This window comes from Lepidothrix coronata, unplaced genomic scaffold, assembly GCF_001604755.1.
Source record: "Lepidothrix coronata isolate B3197 unplaced genomic scaffold, Lepidothrix_coronata-1.0 Scaffold129, whole genome shotgun sequence".
Taxonomy (NCBI): Eukaryota; Metazoa; Chordata; class Aves; order Passeriformes; family Pipridae; genus Lepidothrix; species Lepidothrix coronata.
The window spans coordinates 2510984-2529744 of record NW_016690309.1 but is presented as its reverse complement, the minus strand read 5'-3'; the positions used below and the strand labels follow the sequence as shown (position 1 = coordinate 2529744).

General features: G+C 42.2%; 1 protein-coding gene across 11 annotated transcripts in view; it reads right to left on the bottom strand.

Moving 5' to 3' along the window:
* Window positions 1-9310: 9310 nt before the first annotated feature.
* The window catches only part of ABCC9 (ATP binding cassette subfamily C member 9), a 68880-nt gene continuing 59429 nt past the window's right edge, over window positions 9311-18761 (bottom strand). For 9 of the 11 annotated variants that reach the window (XM_017826591.1, XM_017826594.1, XM_017826596.1 and 6 more), the window contains 9 exons: window positions 18149-18269; window positions 17005-17135; window positions 16342-16420; window positions 13719-13827; window positions 13398-13501; window positions 12474-12607; window positions 12054-12116; window positions 10427-10606; window positions 9518-9629 (listed from right to left, as the gene is read on the bottom strand). In XM_017826591.1, the coding sequence (XP_017682080.1) occupies window positions 10469-10606; window positions 12054-12116; window positions 12474-12607; window positions 13398-13501; window positions 13719-13827; window positions 16342-16420; window positions 17005-17135; window positions 18149-18269 (879 nt within the window). In that variant the 3' untranslated portion in view covers window positions 9518-9629; window positions 10427-10468. Of the gene's footprint in view, window positions 9630-10426; window positions 10607-12053; window positions 12117-12473; window positions 12608-13397; window positions 13502-13718; window positions 13828-16341; window positions 16421-17004; window positions 17136-18148; window positions 18270-18761 lie in introns of all 11 variants that reach the window. The other 2 variants (XM_017826593.1, XM_017826597.1) reach the window with 1 other exon arrangement.

Below are 18761 nucleotides of genomic sequence, written 5' to 3'. Positions count from 1 at the left end.
TTTTTCTTTCCCACCGGTTGAGGTTTACAGCTTTGGCTCTCATGTTTAATGGAAACTTGCATTCTTGGAAGTGGCAGGCGTTTATGTTTTTTTTTTTCCCCTGAAGTCTTAGAGTTTGTAATAGGAAGAATAAACAGTACGTCAATTTTATGAAAAGATCTAAATTTAGATTTTAATGAAGCAAAGTGCAGAGATTTCATCCTGTCATATTGACTCCCCCATGTCCATGGAATGCGTGTGTGCTTGTGAACAGTAGGGAAGCTTCCAAACTTTTCTGTGTATCACTCAAGCAAATTACCTGTATGGTATAAACTTTATAGAGAACAAATCACTTCACTCCTCTCTTTAAACTAGAGAAGAAAAGGTTTGACAGGCCTGCTGCCATCAGGAAGGTTTTAAGTGTATTCAGGCTTGGAAAAACTGAGAAGGCACATTTGACAGGCAGTGTAATCCTCAGCTTGAAGATATCCACCCTGCTGAACACGTGCACGTGCTCAGCTTTAAATAGATGAGTGGTTCCTGGAAACTTCTCTAGCACTGTCCTTTGCCAGTACCACATACCCAGCACCCAGAAGAGAGACACACAAAAAGCCCCAGGCATATTAGGCAATTAGCTAAATATTGGTGTGTGAAATTAACTTTAGGCAAATGAGAAGCTGAAGTCTGAAAACTCAGGATCTAAACCAAATACCTTTAGATTCTAACCAGACACCAGAGTGCAAATACATGAAGTCACTCAGGTGAGTCAATCAGCCTTGTTGGTGCCAGGTCTGAAACTTCCTGTGCTGGGCTTGGGGAACTCAGAGCATCACCCTGCTACAAATGGGGTGGCAGGGACAGCTCTAGGGGGGCTGACTTATTTTTTTGATGCAACCTCCAAAAGTGCATCTTACTTGGGTGTAACTACTGGAAATAACAGGTTTAATACACATTAAAAAAAAATCTGTTCCCTTTTCCCGTTTTCCTCATCTTTTTCTTCTTTTCCTTATTCTTCTCCTCTGCCTTTCTCTCTTTTAGCTCCTATGAAATGTTTGTTCCATACTAAGGCTAGAAACAAGATTGATATTCACCGGGATGGCTGCTGGCTGCAACTCAAAAAATAAAGAACTGCCTGGGAACACCTCCCACCCCCCACTTTTCATAAGGTCCTTGAATTGTATTACTTTGCTTCTGACACAAATTGGCTTATGTGACATGTCCAATTGCACAGTTTCCTCTGACGTTCTTGGAATCCACAGCTTTATAAACAGGGACACAGAAACACCAAGAAATGTGATTTTATTTACTTGGCACCTCGGAGCATTACACACCTGTGTGGCTGTTTTCAGCCTCAGCTCTTTCTCTCTCAGCCAAGGCTCCTCAGCTGCTGCTGTGCTCCTCACACCATCTCTTCTGGCAGTGACTGTGACTGTGTGGCATAAAATCAGCACATGGATCAGCAGCTAGCTTGGAAAAAGTGGATCTAAGCCATCTCTGAGGGCATGTGGGAGCAAGGAGCAACCTTCTCAAGCTGGTCAGGTGGAACAGAAACCGCTGCCAGCGTTGGTACTGTCAGAGTCCCCTACGAGCTCTCAGCCCCATGTGTTCCCTGCTAACCTGCTGGGGGTTTCCTCACCCTTCACTGGGCACCATGCAGAGGGTGGAATTTTTGTAGCTGAGGCTGGAAGGGACCCATCAAACTCACACAAATAGTCTTGGCACAACTCCAGTGTGACTAAACAAAAGTTGCTGACAGTTTTACCCATCACCATACATTGGAGGGAAAGTGCTCATAAAATCCTACCTTTCTCTACTGAAAGAGCTTCCCTCTCACAGGAGGAGATGCCTTCCTCCCTGCTTACACTGCAGATGGGCTTTGAGGAAGCCTGCTGGGCCATGACCACAGGGGTGTGAAGATCAGGGGCACCAGACCTGATTTTGAGCACAGCATCCACTTCTCCAAGTTGCAGCACGTGAATATGCTCTGGAGAGTGACAGCTACTAAAAACGTTCCCCTTTGACCTTTAAATACTTGCTTGGTTGCCACATGCACATTTAAGTCTGAGATTTAAGTAATAGCTGGGAAAATCTCCTAAAATGTCTCCTAACCCGTTTGGTAGGGAACACAGTGTCTGAGTGCTGTGAGCACAGCCTTTTCAGGAAAAAAACATGATCAGAATTGATGGCAAGTTTGGGTCCAGTTTTGTTATGGCCCTTCATGAATCTCCTCCTTGCTGTTTCATTCCCCTCCTCCCACGAGGGTTACTGATAATATGGTAAATATCACTTTACAATTATGTCTATCTAAAAAAAGGATTAAATATCGTACTTAGACATGAATCTGAAATTTCCACATTATAGCTGTGTGCAGCCCTTTCAGAAAATCCTGCTTCGTAATAAGTTTTGTTTGAAATTCTAATCTTAGCTTAGAGATAGGATGACTTTGCAGGCTTCCAGAGATGTCATGCACTTAGAAAGAGGCTTCCACAGACACACAAAGCCGATAAGCCATATTCGGATAGCATGGATGAACTCTTCCCCAGATGAGCTGGCAGGACATCCATCAAACATGAAAGAGCAGAAACTGCAAACTAAGGGCATCTGTTACCCTGAACGAGCTCTTTTTTTTTTTTTTCTCCCTGCTTCATGCAGGAGCAGCAGGACAAAAATAGTCTTTATCATCAAAATACATGTAACTAGTGCCCCTCATCCAATATAGGTTGCATAGTGAGGTTTGTTTATTACATGCCCTTTCCTGGGACAGGAGTTTATTCTGAGGCTCTGGGAAGAGGAGCCCCACTTTGGGATTATTTGCCTCCCCATGCCATAAGCTAAGGAAAGGCTGCAAGTTGGTTTTCAGGTAGGTTGGACATGGTTACAATAAGCTGTGTTGCCAATTCACTGGGGTGTTCTGTCCCCTGGGTTCTTCCCCTCTCTGACTCACTGGCTATTTCCCTGATGACATTTTTTCTGTGGAAGAACTGGCTGCTGATCCATCTCTTTATGATGATTCTCATTTCCGAGTTTACAGGCCAGAGCAGTTCCTGAATAGGTTGAGTAAACATGTGAATTCTTTGCCTCCTCTGGCTGGTGGAAATGTGGATGCTCCTCTTCCCACTCTTTGCCAAAGATGGAGGCATCAAATGGTGTCTTCCTCTTGCATTCCTCCATTTTTTCCCCATAGGGCTACCTCAAAAACTACACTTAAAATACAAACTATACTCAAACCAGCAAGAGTTCTCTGAATGTCTGAGCTGTTCCCAAACTCAAGAGTGTCTCAGAGCGAGATCTGCTAATCTGCTCCTCAGTGACCAGGCACAGCTCTGTACGTTCCTTGGTGTCATTGCCCTCTTCCTTCTGCTCAGTCTCATCTCAAGTTTCCAAATGACATTTGGATTTTAACTCCTGTGGACCAGGGATTTCCTCACTAAATGTTATCTCAAAATGTCTAATACCCGATTTTTTTAAAAACATCTTCCACTGCAAAGTCATTTGTCCAAGTCTTTCAGGAAGAATTTCCTCACTGAAAGGGTGGTCAAGCATTGGTATGGGCTGCCCAGGGAGGTGGTCGAGTCTCTCCCCCTGGAAGTGTTCAAGAAATGACTAGATGTGGCACTCAGCTGACGAGGTGGTGTTCAGTCAAAAGTTGGACCTGATGATTTTGGAGATGTTTTCCAACCTAAATCATTCTGTGATTCTTCCATGGCAGGATTTGGGCTCGTGTCGGGCAGCACCTCCCTCCCACCCAGTGCTCAGGTGTGGTTTGGGCATGGGATGCCCTGAGCATTGTCCAAAGACTGTTGTAAATGTTCAGGATGGACAAAGCAACCTTATTTTGGGATAGCTGTGGGTTTAGACACAGGGATGCTCCCACAGATGGGCAGTTTCACTTTTCCCATTTTATTTGGCTTTGTAGGTAGAGCCTAAAGATTGGATCAAGGAACAGGTAAAACTGCTCCCCGCAGCAAAAAGACAGAAACTAAGAGAGGGATAACTCCTACTGCTGGGATAAATTAGAGCTGCCATTTCTCCTTTTCTTCTGGTGGTATCTGGAGGAACAAAGCCAGGTGTTGAGGGCAGGGCTTTTCATTCCATCTCCTTGTCCAAACTGTGCTTATTCCTCTTGTGCAGCAGCAACCATAAAGCTTATGACTGGCTTCAGCCTAAGATGAGAACAATAGAATTTTTTCTCCTCTTTTGGGAAGCCCAGAACTGGCTCAGTGGGCCATACTACCACCTGAAAGGGATTTTTATTTTTCTTCTGGTTTGGGAAATGGAATTTTTTTGCCTTTCCCTCTTTGTGTTTCCAGTACCCCTTTCCCATAAGTGATTATCTCTTGCTGGCTGCAGGGTGAGGGTTAAACCAAGATTATGCCGTTGATGGAAGAGAGATACCATGTCTTATTTTAAGATCGTGTCACAGAATAACTGGTGACTTCAAGCCCTCAGATCTCAGGTGCTGTGGTGAGACCTGGAGAAGCGGAAAGCCCCAAACCCAAATGATTCAGCCATGAAAATCTGCAGTACTCAGAGCCTCTAAAACTTCAGGTTCCTGCCTCTGATGGAGAAATCTAATGGTCACACTGCTGAAGGAGTAAGGGCCTAATCTGACCAGTAGAATAAAAACACATATAACCATTAAATATGAAAGAATATGCTGCCTTGGGGCATCTGTAACTGTGATCCTGAAGGGTGGTGGTTCTGGACCATGTCATTTACACTGAGCTGCATTAGTTCCTTAGTTACATGGTTAAATATTTTACTGGACGTTTTAGTGATATTTATGGATGTAGCCAGAAAACCCTGAAGTAAATTAAAGGGAGAGTTAAGAAATGTCATGGGAATAGCTACGAGGAACTCTTATGGGCAGTCCTAGCTGACACTGTTCATTACTTACTTATACCTTTAATCCAAAAGTTGTATAACCATGTAATGTATTTGTGTATAAACCAGACTAATATACATACATGGGAATGAATGCACTGGGCAGTGAAAAGTGCAACGTGTGAGCTGAATGCTGCATTATTATATAGTTCTTCATAGGATGAAAATCTCCATGTTCCATGAAAATAAAAGAAGGCATCTTGCATGTGATGAATGAGAATTACACCAAAGAGAAACTAATTTAAAAAAAATAAAATATTTAAACGACTTCTTGTTTATAATCTCTTAAGAATGTGGCTTATTATACTAGAGAAATAAACAGCCCCTACCAGGAATGTCTGTTATGTTTGCATGGGGAGTGTGTAACAGCAGACAAATGCTGTTAATAGTGAATAATTAATAGTAACTGTAGTAAGTAGATTTTCTAAAAATCTCTTTTCTCTTGAAGGATTACATTTGGAAGCTCCTCTGAACTCCATGGCTTCACACAAGCCAATACACTCAGCTGTCTTGCCAAGGCAGCATCAGCAAGTTGCTAATTTGCTGGAGAGAACTTCTTCCTTCCAACAATTATTTGACAATTTGAAAACCTGTTAATCTTTCCCCACGGTTCGGCACACAGGTCGATTCTAGTGGAGAGAAAACAAGGCAGTAAAAAACCAGTGTGGAAATTATTGGGATGTTTGCGTGGCAATGAATAATTTGATTTACAGTTTTGTTTTCAGACTTTTCTTAGTGCTCTCTTAGTTTTGCCTCTGAAAGGATTTATTTCCAAAGAAACTAAAGAACTCTTCACATGCCATCCTGGAATTTATATCAGAGAATTTACGTAACATATTTTGATTTTAAATAAAGCTTTCAAAAATACTACTTGAGGATACGAGTATGCTGAGTTAATTTTTGCTTTTAAACACATTTAATGGGAGAATCATTACTCCAAAGAGATTTTTACAAGTAGCACTGTGGTTTCACTAGATGTTTTCAAACAGATTTCAATTGGCAGTATCACACTGGGTTATAGTGCTTCCAAGGGAAACATGCTCCAACTTTTGCCACCAGATAATGGAAACATGATAATGGAGAGATGGCCCCTGTCCACAGCTTTTTCTACAAAGGTGTCTGTTTGCCCTGAGTGCATTATATCTCCATTTGTGATAAAATATCTAAAAAAGCTTGTGTAAAATGCATGTGTTAGGTTTCCTTCAGCTTCTCATGACACGTTAGCAAAGTGGTCTGTGAATGCATCGGCATCTTTTCACAACAAAGCATGACAGCCCATTGCTTTAGGAAGCAAAAAGGACACAATTAATTAAATAAAACAATTTATTGTTTAAGAGGTTGGAACTTGACCACATTCAAAATTGTATTTGAATTTTAAGAAAACGTAATTCTACGTGATCACTTTTTGAATAGGTTTTACATATAATGGGATGCCAAATTCTTTGGGCCATATTCACACCCTGTGAGGGTGGTGAGGCCCTGGCACAGGTTACCCAGAGAAGCTGTGGCTGCCCCATCTCTGGAAGTGTTCAATGCCAGGTTTGATGGAGCTTGGAGCAACCTGGGACAGTGAAAGGTGTCCCTGCCCATGGCAGGGGGTGGAATAAAATGAGATTTAAGGTCCCTCCCAACCCAAACCATTCAGTGATTCTATGATTCAGTGATCCTTCTACTTTGCTGCTTCTGTCACAGAAACAGTTAACAGAAAAAGAAATGGAGATGAGAAACATAATTAAGGACCTCTCACAGAGATGATTTTCCTCTGCCCACAGTTAAAGAAATGTGCACACAGTCAGTGTTTGCATTCAAAGCTCCTTTGCAAAAGGAGGAAGTTCATAGTTCTAGTGCACAATATCTGGGTAATGAAAGCTGGCTTAGTTTAACGCTTAGAGGAACAAACCAACCTCAAAACATGACACTTGAGTGTTCCCCTGAAGGGGAGGGGTGTTATGGCAGAAAGCTAAAGACGGGGAAAGGAGAGGGAGTGCAGTGCTGTGTGAGTGGAGAAATGGGGCAGAGGGTGTGAGGCTAAATCAGGAAGGAGTGGGAGGGCACAGGCAGAATAAGGAGCATTCAGGGATACAAGGGGGAGCCTCAAAGAGGGTGTGATATAGGGAGATGGTGAAGAAAAAAGGTGAGAATGCTGTGGAAGAGAATAAGGCTGATGTTTCCTTTACCTTGTACATGCCACGGCCCAAGGAAACTGCTCCCAAACGGGACCCACTTCGAACTTTTACATGAAATCAAAAGAAATTTGTTTCCAGTTTCACTTCTACACCCTTCTTAGTAACAAAACAACTGTGATACAGTTGGCAACACCCTCCTCTGTTAGAGAAAAACACATTAAAAAGTTCACCCTAGCCCTTGGTGAGTTTATACCATCACGTGCACAGCAGCTATAACAGGGGGAGATCTCATATGTCTACAGCAGATGGATTATGTTTGTTAACTCTGTTTGGATTTGTCAGTTTTGAACAGGATTAATTGCTTCAGAAATCAGATTGTGCTTTCTAAACCTGCTTACCAAACACTTTGACCATGGTTAACCTAAGAGTAGGGCCAACATTCTTGCTCTCCTCCCTCAAAATGAAGGAATCAGGCTGGTAGGTTTTTCTCATCTCATAATAAGTTTTCTTTTCTATGTGTTTAAACAGCAGTATCAACTTCTACAGCTCTAGCTGAGCAAGAAAGGTGCTTCTTACACCTGTAATGGCCCTGGGACAAATGTAAGAGAAAAGAGGTGCTAATTATTGGCCTCTCTTAAATATACCTCACACAACCATTTAATGCAGTGGGAACCGGGATCTCACTGAACTAGTTGGCATTACTTCAAATAAATACTTAAAATAAATCAGGATTGCATCATCATCAAAGATACGCAGATAAACAAAGTTTTTTGTACTTCATACTGGCTGAGTCTGACAGCAAGGAATCCAGTTAGCTTTTCGCTGAAGACAATGAAATTAAATCAAGAATGTTTTAGTCTTCTGGCTGTGAAATTTGGGTAACAATACGTGCTTCTGCTGCAAACATCTACTTGTTTTTTTAGTTTATTTTATTTGTATGACAAAGGTCAACACAGAGAATTAATCCAGAAAAGAAGAAAAACTTTTCACAGCAGCAGACAGGGAAATCACAGAAGTACTTCCCCTCATAAATTGTTCAAGACTGAGCTTCTTTGTTTAGTTGTGTCACACAGCTTTTATTTACAATAGTTCAGAGGGAAAAAAAAAACCTCCAAAAATCAATAAAAGAGATAAACCACTGTATAATTATTATGCTACCAGACTAAATGTAATCCCAGTTTTAAGCCCTAGAACTTTTCCAAAATTCATTGCATTTCTTTGGGCCAAATACTGTGTCTGATGTTATTTTAATTGCACTAAAAATAGGCTTAAGTTCATCTCGTGGTCTTCCTAAATTTTGTAGCAATTGGTGAATAAGAATCACATTGAATGCTGTTACAGAAGGTGATGTCTCATCTGTGCCTTTGAAAATATGTGTGTGAAACTCCTTCTGGAGATTTACATGGAGTTGACATGGATCAGGATTTAAACATGTGTATCAGTCAAGTGCAAGCAACCTTTCCAAACCTGCATGAGCTAAATATCTATCTAACTTCACCTAATTTTTCAAGATACAGTAATAATTTGAAAATCATACCTCCTTGTACTAGATCTGATGCAAAGATGTGCCAGAAATGGGTAAAGGAAAAGGTTATCCCAGGATAAAAAAAAAATAACATGAAGGATTAAAGACATACAAAACAATTAGTGGTTGGCTAATTAAGTAGAATGTTTTAGTGGGCATGATTAAAAGATTGGCTAATACCAAGTTTATAAATTCAGATGAATTTTAATACAAAATCTTGAGATACTGTACAAAATTCTTCTGTAAGCCTATCAAAGCATGCATATTTATAAGATGATTTGAATCTCTGATTGATAAAAGCTGGCAGAATTAATATGGATTTAGGAAGAACTGACTGTAGGAATAAGCCATCATTGCACTGAAAATAGTAGTGTCGCAACTAAAGTGTGCTAACTGGAGTGAAGGACAGGAAGGATTTCCTTGTTTCTGATGAAATTCCTTTCCCTCATTCACTGCTCCTACACTACAACTTGGAGAGCAAAGTTTATGCCTTTGGAATGTAGCATACTGCCCCAGGCCTTACGGGGTTGGATTTTTTTCCCAGTTTTTCCCCTCTGGGGACAGAATGCTTCTGGGGAACCTCTCGTTTCCTTGACAAAGTGCACGATTCAGTTGCCAGTTCCAGCCTAACATATGTACTTTATAAGATCAGTGCATTCTTTTGCTCTCTATAAAAGACAATAAAGTCAATAAAAAGTCTAAGGAAAATGCCAAATTCCCAGGAAGCAAAAACTCCTCCCTCCGTGCGTGCATGTGTGTGTGCGTGTGAATTTTAATAGCTTTGAATAAAGTGACATTTTTATTGCTTCAAGGCATACATGTATTGCAATAGGTTTTATTATTTTGGAAGATGGAAGTGTGAAGAAAGAAGCTCTAAAAAAAGGACAAAAAAGGTAAAAGTGATGTTACATTGAATAGAAAATATTCGCGTTTCATTTGTTTAAAAATAAGCTGTTAAATTGCATCATGTGGTTTCTTCACATGTCAGCCCGGACAAAGGAAGCAAAGATGCCATCTTCCTGGGAAAGTAGGTTCTCAGGTGTGTCATATTCCAAGATGTTCCCTCTCTTCATGACGATGACCAGGTCTGCAGTGAGGATGGTGTGAACTCGATGCTGCCCGAAAGGAAAACAAACACAAGTTTTCATTTTGATAATTCCCACTGCAGGTCATTAACGGGCCTAATGCCAGGCACAGCAAGCTGGGGAAAGGCTATCCTTGTTTATCCTTTGTATTTGGAGTAGGTCCTTGTACTTTATCTTTAATCCGATGTCCAGATTACAGCCAGATTTCTTTAAAGCCTGGGCCACCAACCCTGAGAATACTAAGCATGCACTTTACCTTTGAGTGCTAATTGCCATTATAGACAGCACAGCTGTTGGAATAAATCCTATGGTATCCCTGAAATACATCTTCCCCTAAGGAAATATGGATGAGAAACATCCTGGATATGCCTGCAGTGCCAGGTTGCTTAGCATCCTGCTCTGCTCCTTGGTCTCTGTACCCCACCAGTCTACTCTCCCCCTGGGCTATCCCCTTCTATAAATGAATTATCTGAGATCTAATTTGAGTGTGCTCCAGGCAATAGTTTAACCCCATGGGCAACAGGAATGAAACCAGTCTAAGTTTAATTTCATGTGAATACACCCACTCAGGTATAGATGGGATGAATTCTTAAAAGTGGGACGTTTCTCTTTACAGGCTGAAAGTCAGGGATCACTTTATGGGCTGGGCTCCTTTGATGTGACAGTTTCAATGTCTGAGCTTTGTTACCCATGTTTAGCACAAATAGTCATGGAATTAAACAAACCCAGGAACCACACAATAAACACCTTCTTGCACTGTCGTCTCAGGGGCTGTGCAGCAGAAAGGCAGCAGAGTGAAAGGAAGCTAAAGAGGTAAAAATAACTACCAAAGAGCCAGAAGTCTCGTGGACAGTGTGGACTGAGAGAGTCTACTTGTGAGTCTTCACCAAAGTGGTGAACAGGCCGTCCTCTTTGAGGAGTAAGTTTGAGGCAGTGTCACATTCAACTAGAAAGCCCTCAGAAAGGACTAGGACAAGATTGGCATCCAAGATGTGAGATACGCGATGCTGGAAAACAGAAAAGAAAAACAGCTGCGTGAAGGAAGGATCAGCCGTGAGCGAAGAGAGGAAGGAAATGAAGCCAGTTCTGTCAGGAAAGCCAAATATTAATGTGTGCTGTTTTGCTTGATACACCAAATTTGGAAAGGCAAAGCAAAAGGAAAGTGAGAGCACCTGAAGGGAGACAGATCGAGAGAGACTATTTACAAGGGCATGGAGTGACAGGACAAGGGGGAATGGCTTCAAACTGAAAGAGAGGAGGTTTAGGTTGGATATTAGGAGGAAATTCTTCCCTGTGAAGGTGATGAGGGACTGGACTGTTCTAGTCCAGGTAGCCCAGAGAAACTGTGGCTGCCCCATCCCTGGAAGTGTCCAAGGCCAGGTTGGATGGGGCTCTGAGCAACCTGGGCTAGTGGAAGGTGTCCCTGCTCAGGGCAGGGGGTTGGAACAAGATGATCTTTAAGGTTCCTTCTAACCCAGGCCATTCTATTATTCTATAATCCCAGTCAAAAGGACAGTACTGAAAATTGGAATGGTGTGTAAATGTAGAACACCCAAACCATTGGCATCTTGAGCATTTACACATCCAAGAACCTCACAGCACATTGTAAATGAGCTGGGTTAAGTGCTTTGCCTGACACAAACTAGTCACTGACAGACTTGAAACCAGAGTCCAGGAGGCCTGACTCTAATCTCTGACCACAGGACCAGATTCCAGACAAAGTAAATGAAACAGCTGTTGAAACATGCACTTATCCCGTGGAGAAAACATCTGTTTGTTGACTAAGCCTGCTGTCACAAGGTGGAAATATTCCTCATGGTATCCACCATGTGTGTGCATGTATATGTCTGCACATTCATGTGCATACCTGCACAGATTTATGCAATTTTTGGGCACGTGAAAAGGCAGGAAAACAGGAGAAAATACTATAAAGCCTTAGTTGAAGAGATCTTAAAGCTTGGGTGATTCCCATTGATTCAGGTTTTTTTAAACCCTTATCATAAACACAGCTTTTTATCCTGAAAGAGAGAAAAGATAACCCAACTTGAGAAACCACATCATGACTGTAGGCACTAAGCATACATAGACTTCAGAGGCAAAATTCAAACCTAGATTTTGACACAACTTTCAGTAACAGTTTAACCCATGCATCCGGTTTCAATTTTTTTAGTGAGATTGACTTCACATTTTCTTGGAGACACTGGAGATGGTGAAGTTCTCTATAAAATGTTTCTTGAGATCTAAGTGTTTTAGTTTGATAGTAAGACAGCATTTGCTGAAAGATTTCATGTTGATCCAGTCTTAACTTGTTCTGGTATCTGGGAATACCCTGATCTTGTGGTTTCCTTCTATGTTGTGATGTTTTTAGTTTTATACAGTGATGTTTAATGGGTGGAAGGCAAGGTGAACTGCCTGAGGAGTGAGGAAAGAGCATTTTCTGGCACCAGTACTCACCGCTATCGTTACAACCGTGCGGTCTGCGAACGCAGTCATCACAACCTTCTGCAAGATGTTCTCCTGTCAAAGGAAAAGCTCATTTCAGTTACTTCATCCTTTTTGCATTTTAATTCATGTGTCTTCAAGTGCCTAAGAGAGACCATCATATTCCATACCATCTCTGATCTGCTCACCAGACCAGAGGTGGTAATGAAACGTAATGAAATGTGAAATCAGGGATTTTCTAAAACATTTCATTTTATCATTTTCCCCCCCTCACCATGGGCATCAATCCCCAAGCCACATCAACAGCAGTGGTTGAAACCAAGCACAAGAGAGAAGCAAAACCAGTCAGCTTTTTATGCTGATGAGATCTCATGGCTGACACTTGGGTGCCTCTTCTCCAAGCAGATCCATGGTGCTAATTGCTTTACTCACTGTGGCCATGTCAATGGATGCTGTGGCTTCATCCATGATCAGGATGCTGCTCTTGCGGACAAAGGCTCGGGCCAGACAGAAGAGCTGCCTTTGTCCCACACTGAAGTTCTCTCCTCCTTCTGTGACCATGGCATCTGGAATAAAACCAGTTACTTTGAATGTCACAACCACTGAAATACTGTCTGTGGAAGCTCTGCTTGTGCACTATTTCCAGGGCCAAAATATAAAAGCTAATAATCATAATCTTGACTGAACAGTGGAATGGAGTGATACCAAGAAAAGTGAGCACAGCTTCTTGGGAAAGGAGCAATATATCATTAAATGAACAGTTGGCTCAAATAGTTGGCCCAAATTTGTTAGGAAATTTGGTAGGCTGCAGGGTAATATCTTAGTAGTATGAAATATGCTTAATATGGAAATAAATATGTGAGTTTCCTTCATGAATTGGATCTGAAATGGTAAGAAAAATACTCTGTCAGTGTTCTAGACAAGAGCTGCAGCTCTGCTGGCAGAGCCAGATTCTGCTAAAGGAGCGGAAGTAAAATTGCTCTTTTTAGTCCTTACTGACTAATTATCCCACTATGATCATACAATTATAGAATCATAGAATTTTCTGAGTTGGAGAAGGCCCACAAGGATCATCAAAGTCCAGCTCCTGGCCCTGCACAGGCCAGCCCCAAGAATCACACCATCATGCTGAGGTGCTGCAGGATTTTTCCACAGTGTGTGGAAAAACAGATTCCTCTTCAGCTTTTTAGCAAGAATATTCTCTCTAGCATGGAGAGAGAATCTTCATTACCTGTCGACTTCATTGCCTGTCGACTCCTACATGATGGTTCCGAGTGTCAGATCACATGTATTTGTTTATATGTGCATGTACGATTTTATTATTGTCCTGTGTTCCCAGAGACTTTTCAGACATACCAAGGCCTCCGGGCAATGACTTGACCATGTTCTTCAGCTGAGCAATCTCCAGTGCTTCCCAGAGTCTGTCATCAGTGCACTTGCATTCTGGATCCAAGTTAAAGCTGCAAAGAAAACCGTAACAGGAGTCTCGTTACTGAGATTACACTCAACTCTTCTGCAAATTAACACCTTGGCATGGTATGTGCCACTTGACTTCCCCTGGGCAGACTGTGTGGATGTGGTTGGACTGAACTAGGCAGGTTACTTCCCTATTCCTTATATTCCTGTTCCAAACAGGCCATGCAATGCTGCCTGTCCCCCCCGATGACAGACACCTACCGGATGGAGCCACTGAACAGGATTGGATCCTGGAGAATGATGGAGAGTCGGGAGCGGAGAGTGTGAAGAGGCAATTTGCTGATGTCTATTCCATCAATCATTATCCTCCCTGTTTGAAACAACATGCAGAAGACATGAGGGAAAACAGCTCCTTTGGGCTGGGCTCTGCCTCTGTGACCTCTCAGCACTGTCATCCACCTGGGAAATGTGGATTTATGTAACAACAGAAGCCAGAGGCATCCCAGCTTATTAGTGACACTATCACCTTGCTTCCTGCCTTTTTTTTTTTTGTCCCCCACCCTCCTTAAAGGAAAGACATGGCTTTCCTGCTTTGTGATTAATGATAGCACCAGAAAGATGATTTATTATGGGGCAACCTGAGCTTTACAGCCAAACAGAGCAAGAGCAAGAGCAACTTCTGTGGTTAGCCACATCCTGGGCCTTTCTTTGTTCCCCTGGAATTCAGCAGTTGCAGTAGATATTTACTTTGAGGTTGTGCACAATTGCTTGTGCACAATATATGTATTTATTTATCTGCAACCCATACATCAGGAGACAAAGCTATCCTTCAAACTTTAGAAGGAATGGGGTGGTATCAACATTTTATCAAGAGGCTGATCAGAAAAACAAAAAGGATGTCCTGCTCCACTCATGCTCATTCCTACAGCTCTATTCCATTTGAGTATTTGATGCAAATTAGCCACATACTGCTCTGTTGCCATAAGATTACTGGAAGCAGTCACATTAATCACTCCTTCTCCCAGCAGTTCATTCCCTAACAAGAAGTTGCGGGAACAGCTGGGATAATGGGTAAAGAAAGAGAATTTTTTCCTTTTCTAGTCACTACTTCAGGTCAATGAACACATGAATGTCATCAGAAAATCTGATTTATGTATGATGTTCTGGGTGTGGCAACGGGTGATATTCAGGCGAGGGAGATGGGAAAAATGTACGAGAGAAACTGTTTGGCTGTTCTGTAAATGGATGATGGTGAGAAGGGCAGAAGGAATCTCCTTCTTCCCTTGAATCCTCAAAAAAAATCTAGGAGTGACTGACCCCACTGACTTCCCCTGGGCATGGAAACTTCCTCCAGGTTACAGGGATGGGATGGGCCAGGTAAAACTGCATGAGAACATGGTAAGGGGTATTTTCATCAGGCACTTCATCAGGCAGTGTCCATGTGGAAAACCTGGCAGATACATGGATATTCAGAGCTGTGCACGTGTGTCTCTTCTGTCGTTCCCAATTGTCATGACACTGCATTTTGTAGGTTGATCTGTGCGTCCCTGTTCTAAGGAAATGCATATTTGGTAGAAGCCAAGGTGCTCAAGGAAAAGAAAAGAGGAGATGAGAAGGGAAAAAGTAAATTCAAGAGAAGTTGGGAAACTGGGAAAGTAATGATCTGTCAAGCAAGACAGTAGAGAAATGAGAGGTAGTTGGAACAGAGGGCAAGAGAAGGGAAACACTAAAGCACAAAGAAAGAAGCAAGAGTAGTGAAATAAAATGGAGCACATACAGATTTGAAGAGATAACAAAGATCTAAGGAACAACATGAATGAAATCTTGGCTCTAGCAAAGTTACTCGAAATCTTGTTATGTAACTTTTATTAGAGTCAGGAACCCCACCCAGAAGTGGAGCAGCACAGAGGCCAAATATTGGTCTAGCTCAGAGAGGAACGTGCACAAAGGATAAACAGAGCTTGATTAGAAAAGACTTAGACATTCCCATTGGGAAAAATCAGGGATGCAGAAGAAGCAGACAAATAAAATATACAGCAAGGATATTTAAGTAGAAGGAAACTTCACGTTGGCCATAAACATAGCTATTATTTGTTTGCAATGCCTGTATAACCAGGAACCCTGGCCATGAATCAGAAGCCTATTACCACAGATACATATAGGCAGAGAACCACAACAAAAGCAAGTATTATCTGCATCAGATTCACTTATCCCCTCACATCCTACTGGGGTTTCCTAGAAAACATTCCATGCACAATGGCTAAATTAGAAACAAGAAAACCTTTGAAACAAAAGGATGACTTTCCAGTGGGTTTCTGTAATCCTACAACAGCACACACGTATCTATATTGTAAATGCCAGAGTGGGTATTGCTGCATACCAGTTCATGCCAATTAGCTGGGAGAGTGAAAACAGCTGAATATTTCCAAACTTTTAGTCAGTTTGTGCTGCAGTTGTGGCAAACCACAATGAAATAAAAAATAAATATTTAGAGAATGACTTGTTGAGTTCTAGTTTCTACTCTGCTAATATTTTGACAGCTATAATAAGTTAATGAAGTTATTCTTTAGGGAGAAATTTAAACACTCCAAAGAGTTACATATTTTTTCATCATGTCTCAAAAATGACACATTGTTCTGTCAGAGCATCCACAGAAAAGTTTTTAAAAACTTAGAGGTATGGTCTGTGTGCAACATTTGCTGCAAGAACCAAGCGTTGCTCACAGCAGGACAATTTGTATTTTGAAGGATCAGGCATAACAAACCCCATTCTAATCAAGTATCCAAGAGCCAGGATGGAAACCATCAAAAAGTCTCCTTGCTCATTCTGAAGAAATAAGGGGGGAGCAGGTTAGGAGTGACAACATCCCCCAGTGAAAACTAACCATCAAATATGTCCACCATCCTGAAGAATGCCAGAGACAGGGAGGACTTGCCACTGCCAGTCCGACCGCAGATCCCAACCTGCAAAAGACAGCAAGACGTCACTTCCTTACAGAGGGAAGCTGTAAATCAGACCTGCAGTTATTTTGGGAAAGCTAGACTGGGTTGTGCTGCTGATGACTAGAAAGGTCCTTCCCAATGGGCAGAGGCAGACACCAGGGGAAAAACAAAACAGTATGGCAAGACACACTTCCTTTTTCTGCCTCTCTACATCATAAGGACTTGTCCCAGGAACATTTACAGAACTTCTGTGTTTTGATCTGGACTCCGATGACACTTTGCTGAAATATGAGATATTCTTGCATTTTCACTCAGTTCCAGTCTGGTGTTCCAGGTCTAATCTCATCTGCCACCCAGGCTCCCTCTATGACACAGAGATGGACTTGGAAAGAAATGGGACTGATAAGGACAGCTGATCCCAACCAAGAACCAGCTCTTATCAGTGTAAGTTTTTGACCCATGCCCAGGGACCTCAGAGAGGATTGTCAATGTATATATCTGCCACTGCAAGCTGTTGGTATTCTTGCTCTTCTGCCACCTTAGAAAAGCAAACACAGTAAGGAGGGATCTGCTCCAGGTGAGGAAGATGAGCAGTTGCTTGATACCTTTTGTCCTGGTTTGATGTACGCCTTCACATGCTTGAGAACAGGCTTCAGGTTGTTTTCATACCGAACACACAAATTTTCAATCTTGATTTCCCCCTCCTGGGGCCAGTCTTTGGGGACTTGAGAGGGATCTGAAATAGTTACAGAAAAACAAACTGAAATGAGTGCTGCCAGGGGTCACCCTTTAGGACAGTCCCCTTTCCCCCTCTCTCCTGCCAGGGCACCTCCAGAAATGGAGCCCCAGTTCCCTGCCAAGGGGGGAGCTGGGCTGGGAACTGCCAGGCAGGCACATTAGCACTTGGCTTCCAGCTCTCAACACATAAGGAGAGAGGGCAGATGCTGAAGTGTGTCTTGGCAGTGAAACGGGGAGAAGGCAAAGGAGCAGAGAATGCTGAGTCCAGCGCAGGGTGAGCGCGTTCCACGGTCAGTAACCGGCACAGGAAGGGCAGCGTGAGGGGGATGTTGTTACTGCTGTACAACACGAGCTGTTGACATTATCATAGCTCGTATTTCATCCTGAGTTGCAAATAGGCAGCAGGTTTTGTCTCCACACTGAGGAGCTTGGCTTTCCAGGGAAGCTTGTAAGCCTGCCAACCTTCTCGGTCTCGCCCTTCAACCGCTTCTAAAATACCCCTCAGAGGCAATTTGAAGTGTGTGCAGCACAGACTCTGAGGTGCAGCTCAGGCCTCAGCTGACAAAGTCTGACAGTGTGTCCCTGTCCTGTAGTCCCTATTTGCTGCAAAGGTCAGAGATTGTGAAGCGTGTGACTGATGGTGCATTATCCCTATGTTTGTTTCTTAAATAGCTACATGGATGTTTTATTCATCCCATATGAACAAAATGAAAATACTATATGAAATACCATTTTCCCATATGGAAATATCTATAACTGGTATTTCCTGATTGTACCACAGGGCCATTCTCTGTCTCCCCAGCATTAGATAGGGATTTCTTTTCATGTTGACTGGCACAGGCAACATATCTCATAGCTGCTTTTGGCTGTCCTTGTCACTCACACCAGTGGCAGTTCCTCCACATCAATGAGAATAGATTTTGGCCAAAGTGGTGTGTACATTTTGCATGACCAAGTCTACCATTCTTTCCCATTACCACACAAAACCCCCAAAAGATTAGAGTGCAATACCCAAGCAGCCTTCATAGTTCTCCGACTCCATGTTCAGGAAGCTGTGTACTTTCTTTACTGCACCCATCTGCACCTCCAGATCAGCCAGATTCCTCACTACCCAGTTCAGGTAGTTGGTTATCTGCATCACAAAATGAAAATAAGGTCAGAGTTCAGCCTTCTGTCTGTTCATCTACCTGTTTGCAAATAAAGGTTGGATACATCTGGGAAAGCCTTTGGCCTCACTCAGGAACATTCCACCACTTCAAAACCCAATGCAGCAGCATCAAATCCATAACAAGGCAGTCATACTCCATCACAAACAGCCCTGACATAGTAGCTTAATGCTTGGTATTCCCATCCTTGTTTGTTGAAGGAGAAATACAGAAAAAAATCAAAATTGGAACCTCTGTTAGGAAGTACAACATTTTCTAATCTTTCAAAGACTGCAACTAAGGATAAAGGAAGTTTGTCATTTGCAAATATATTGAAAAGATTTGATGATAATTTCATTTCTGTTTCTGCCTGCATATGTTTAGATAACCCACTTCTCTCGTGGAAAAATATAAGAAATTTTTAGCACAGAAATATAAGAGGAAAAAATGTGTTATCAGTTCAGTAGTAGTTCCTTCCT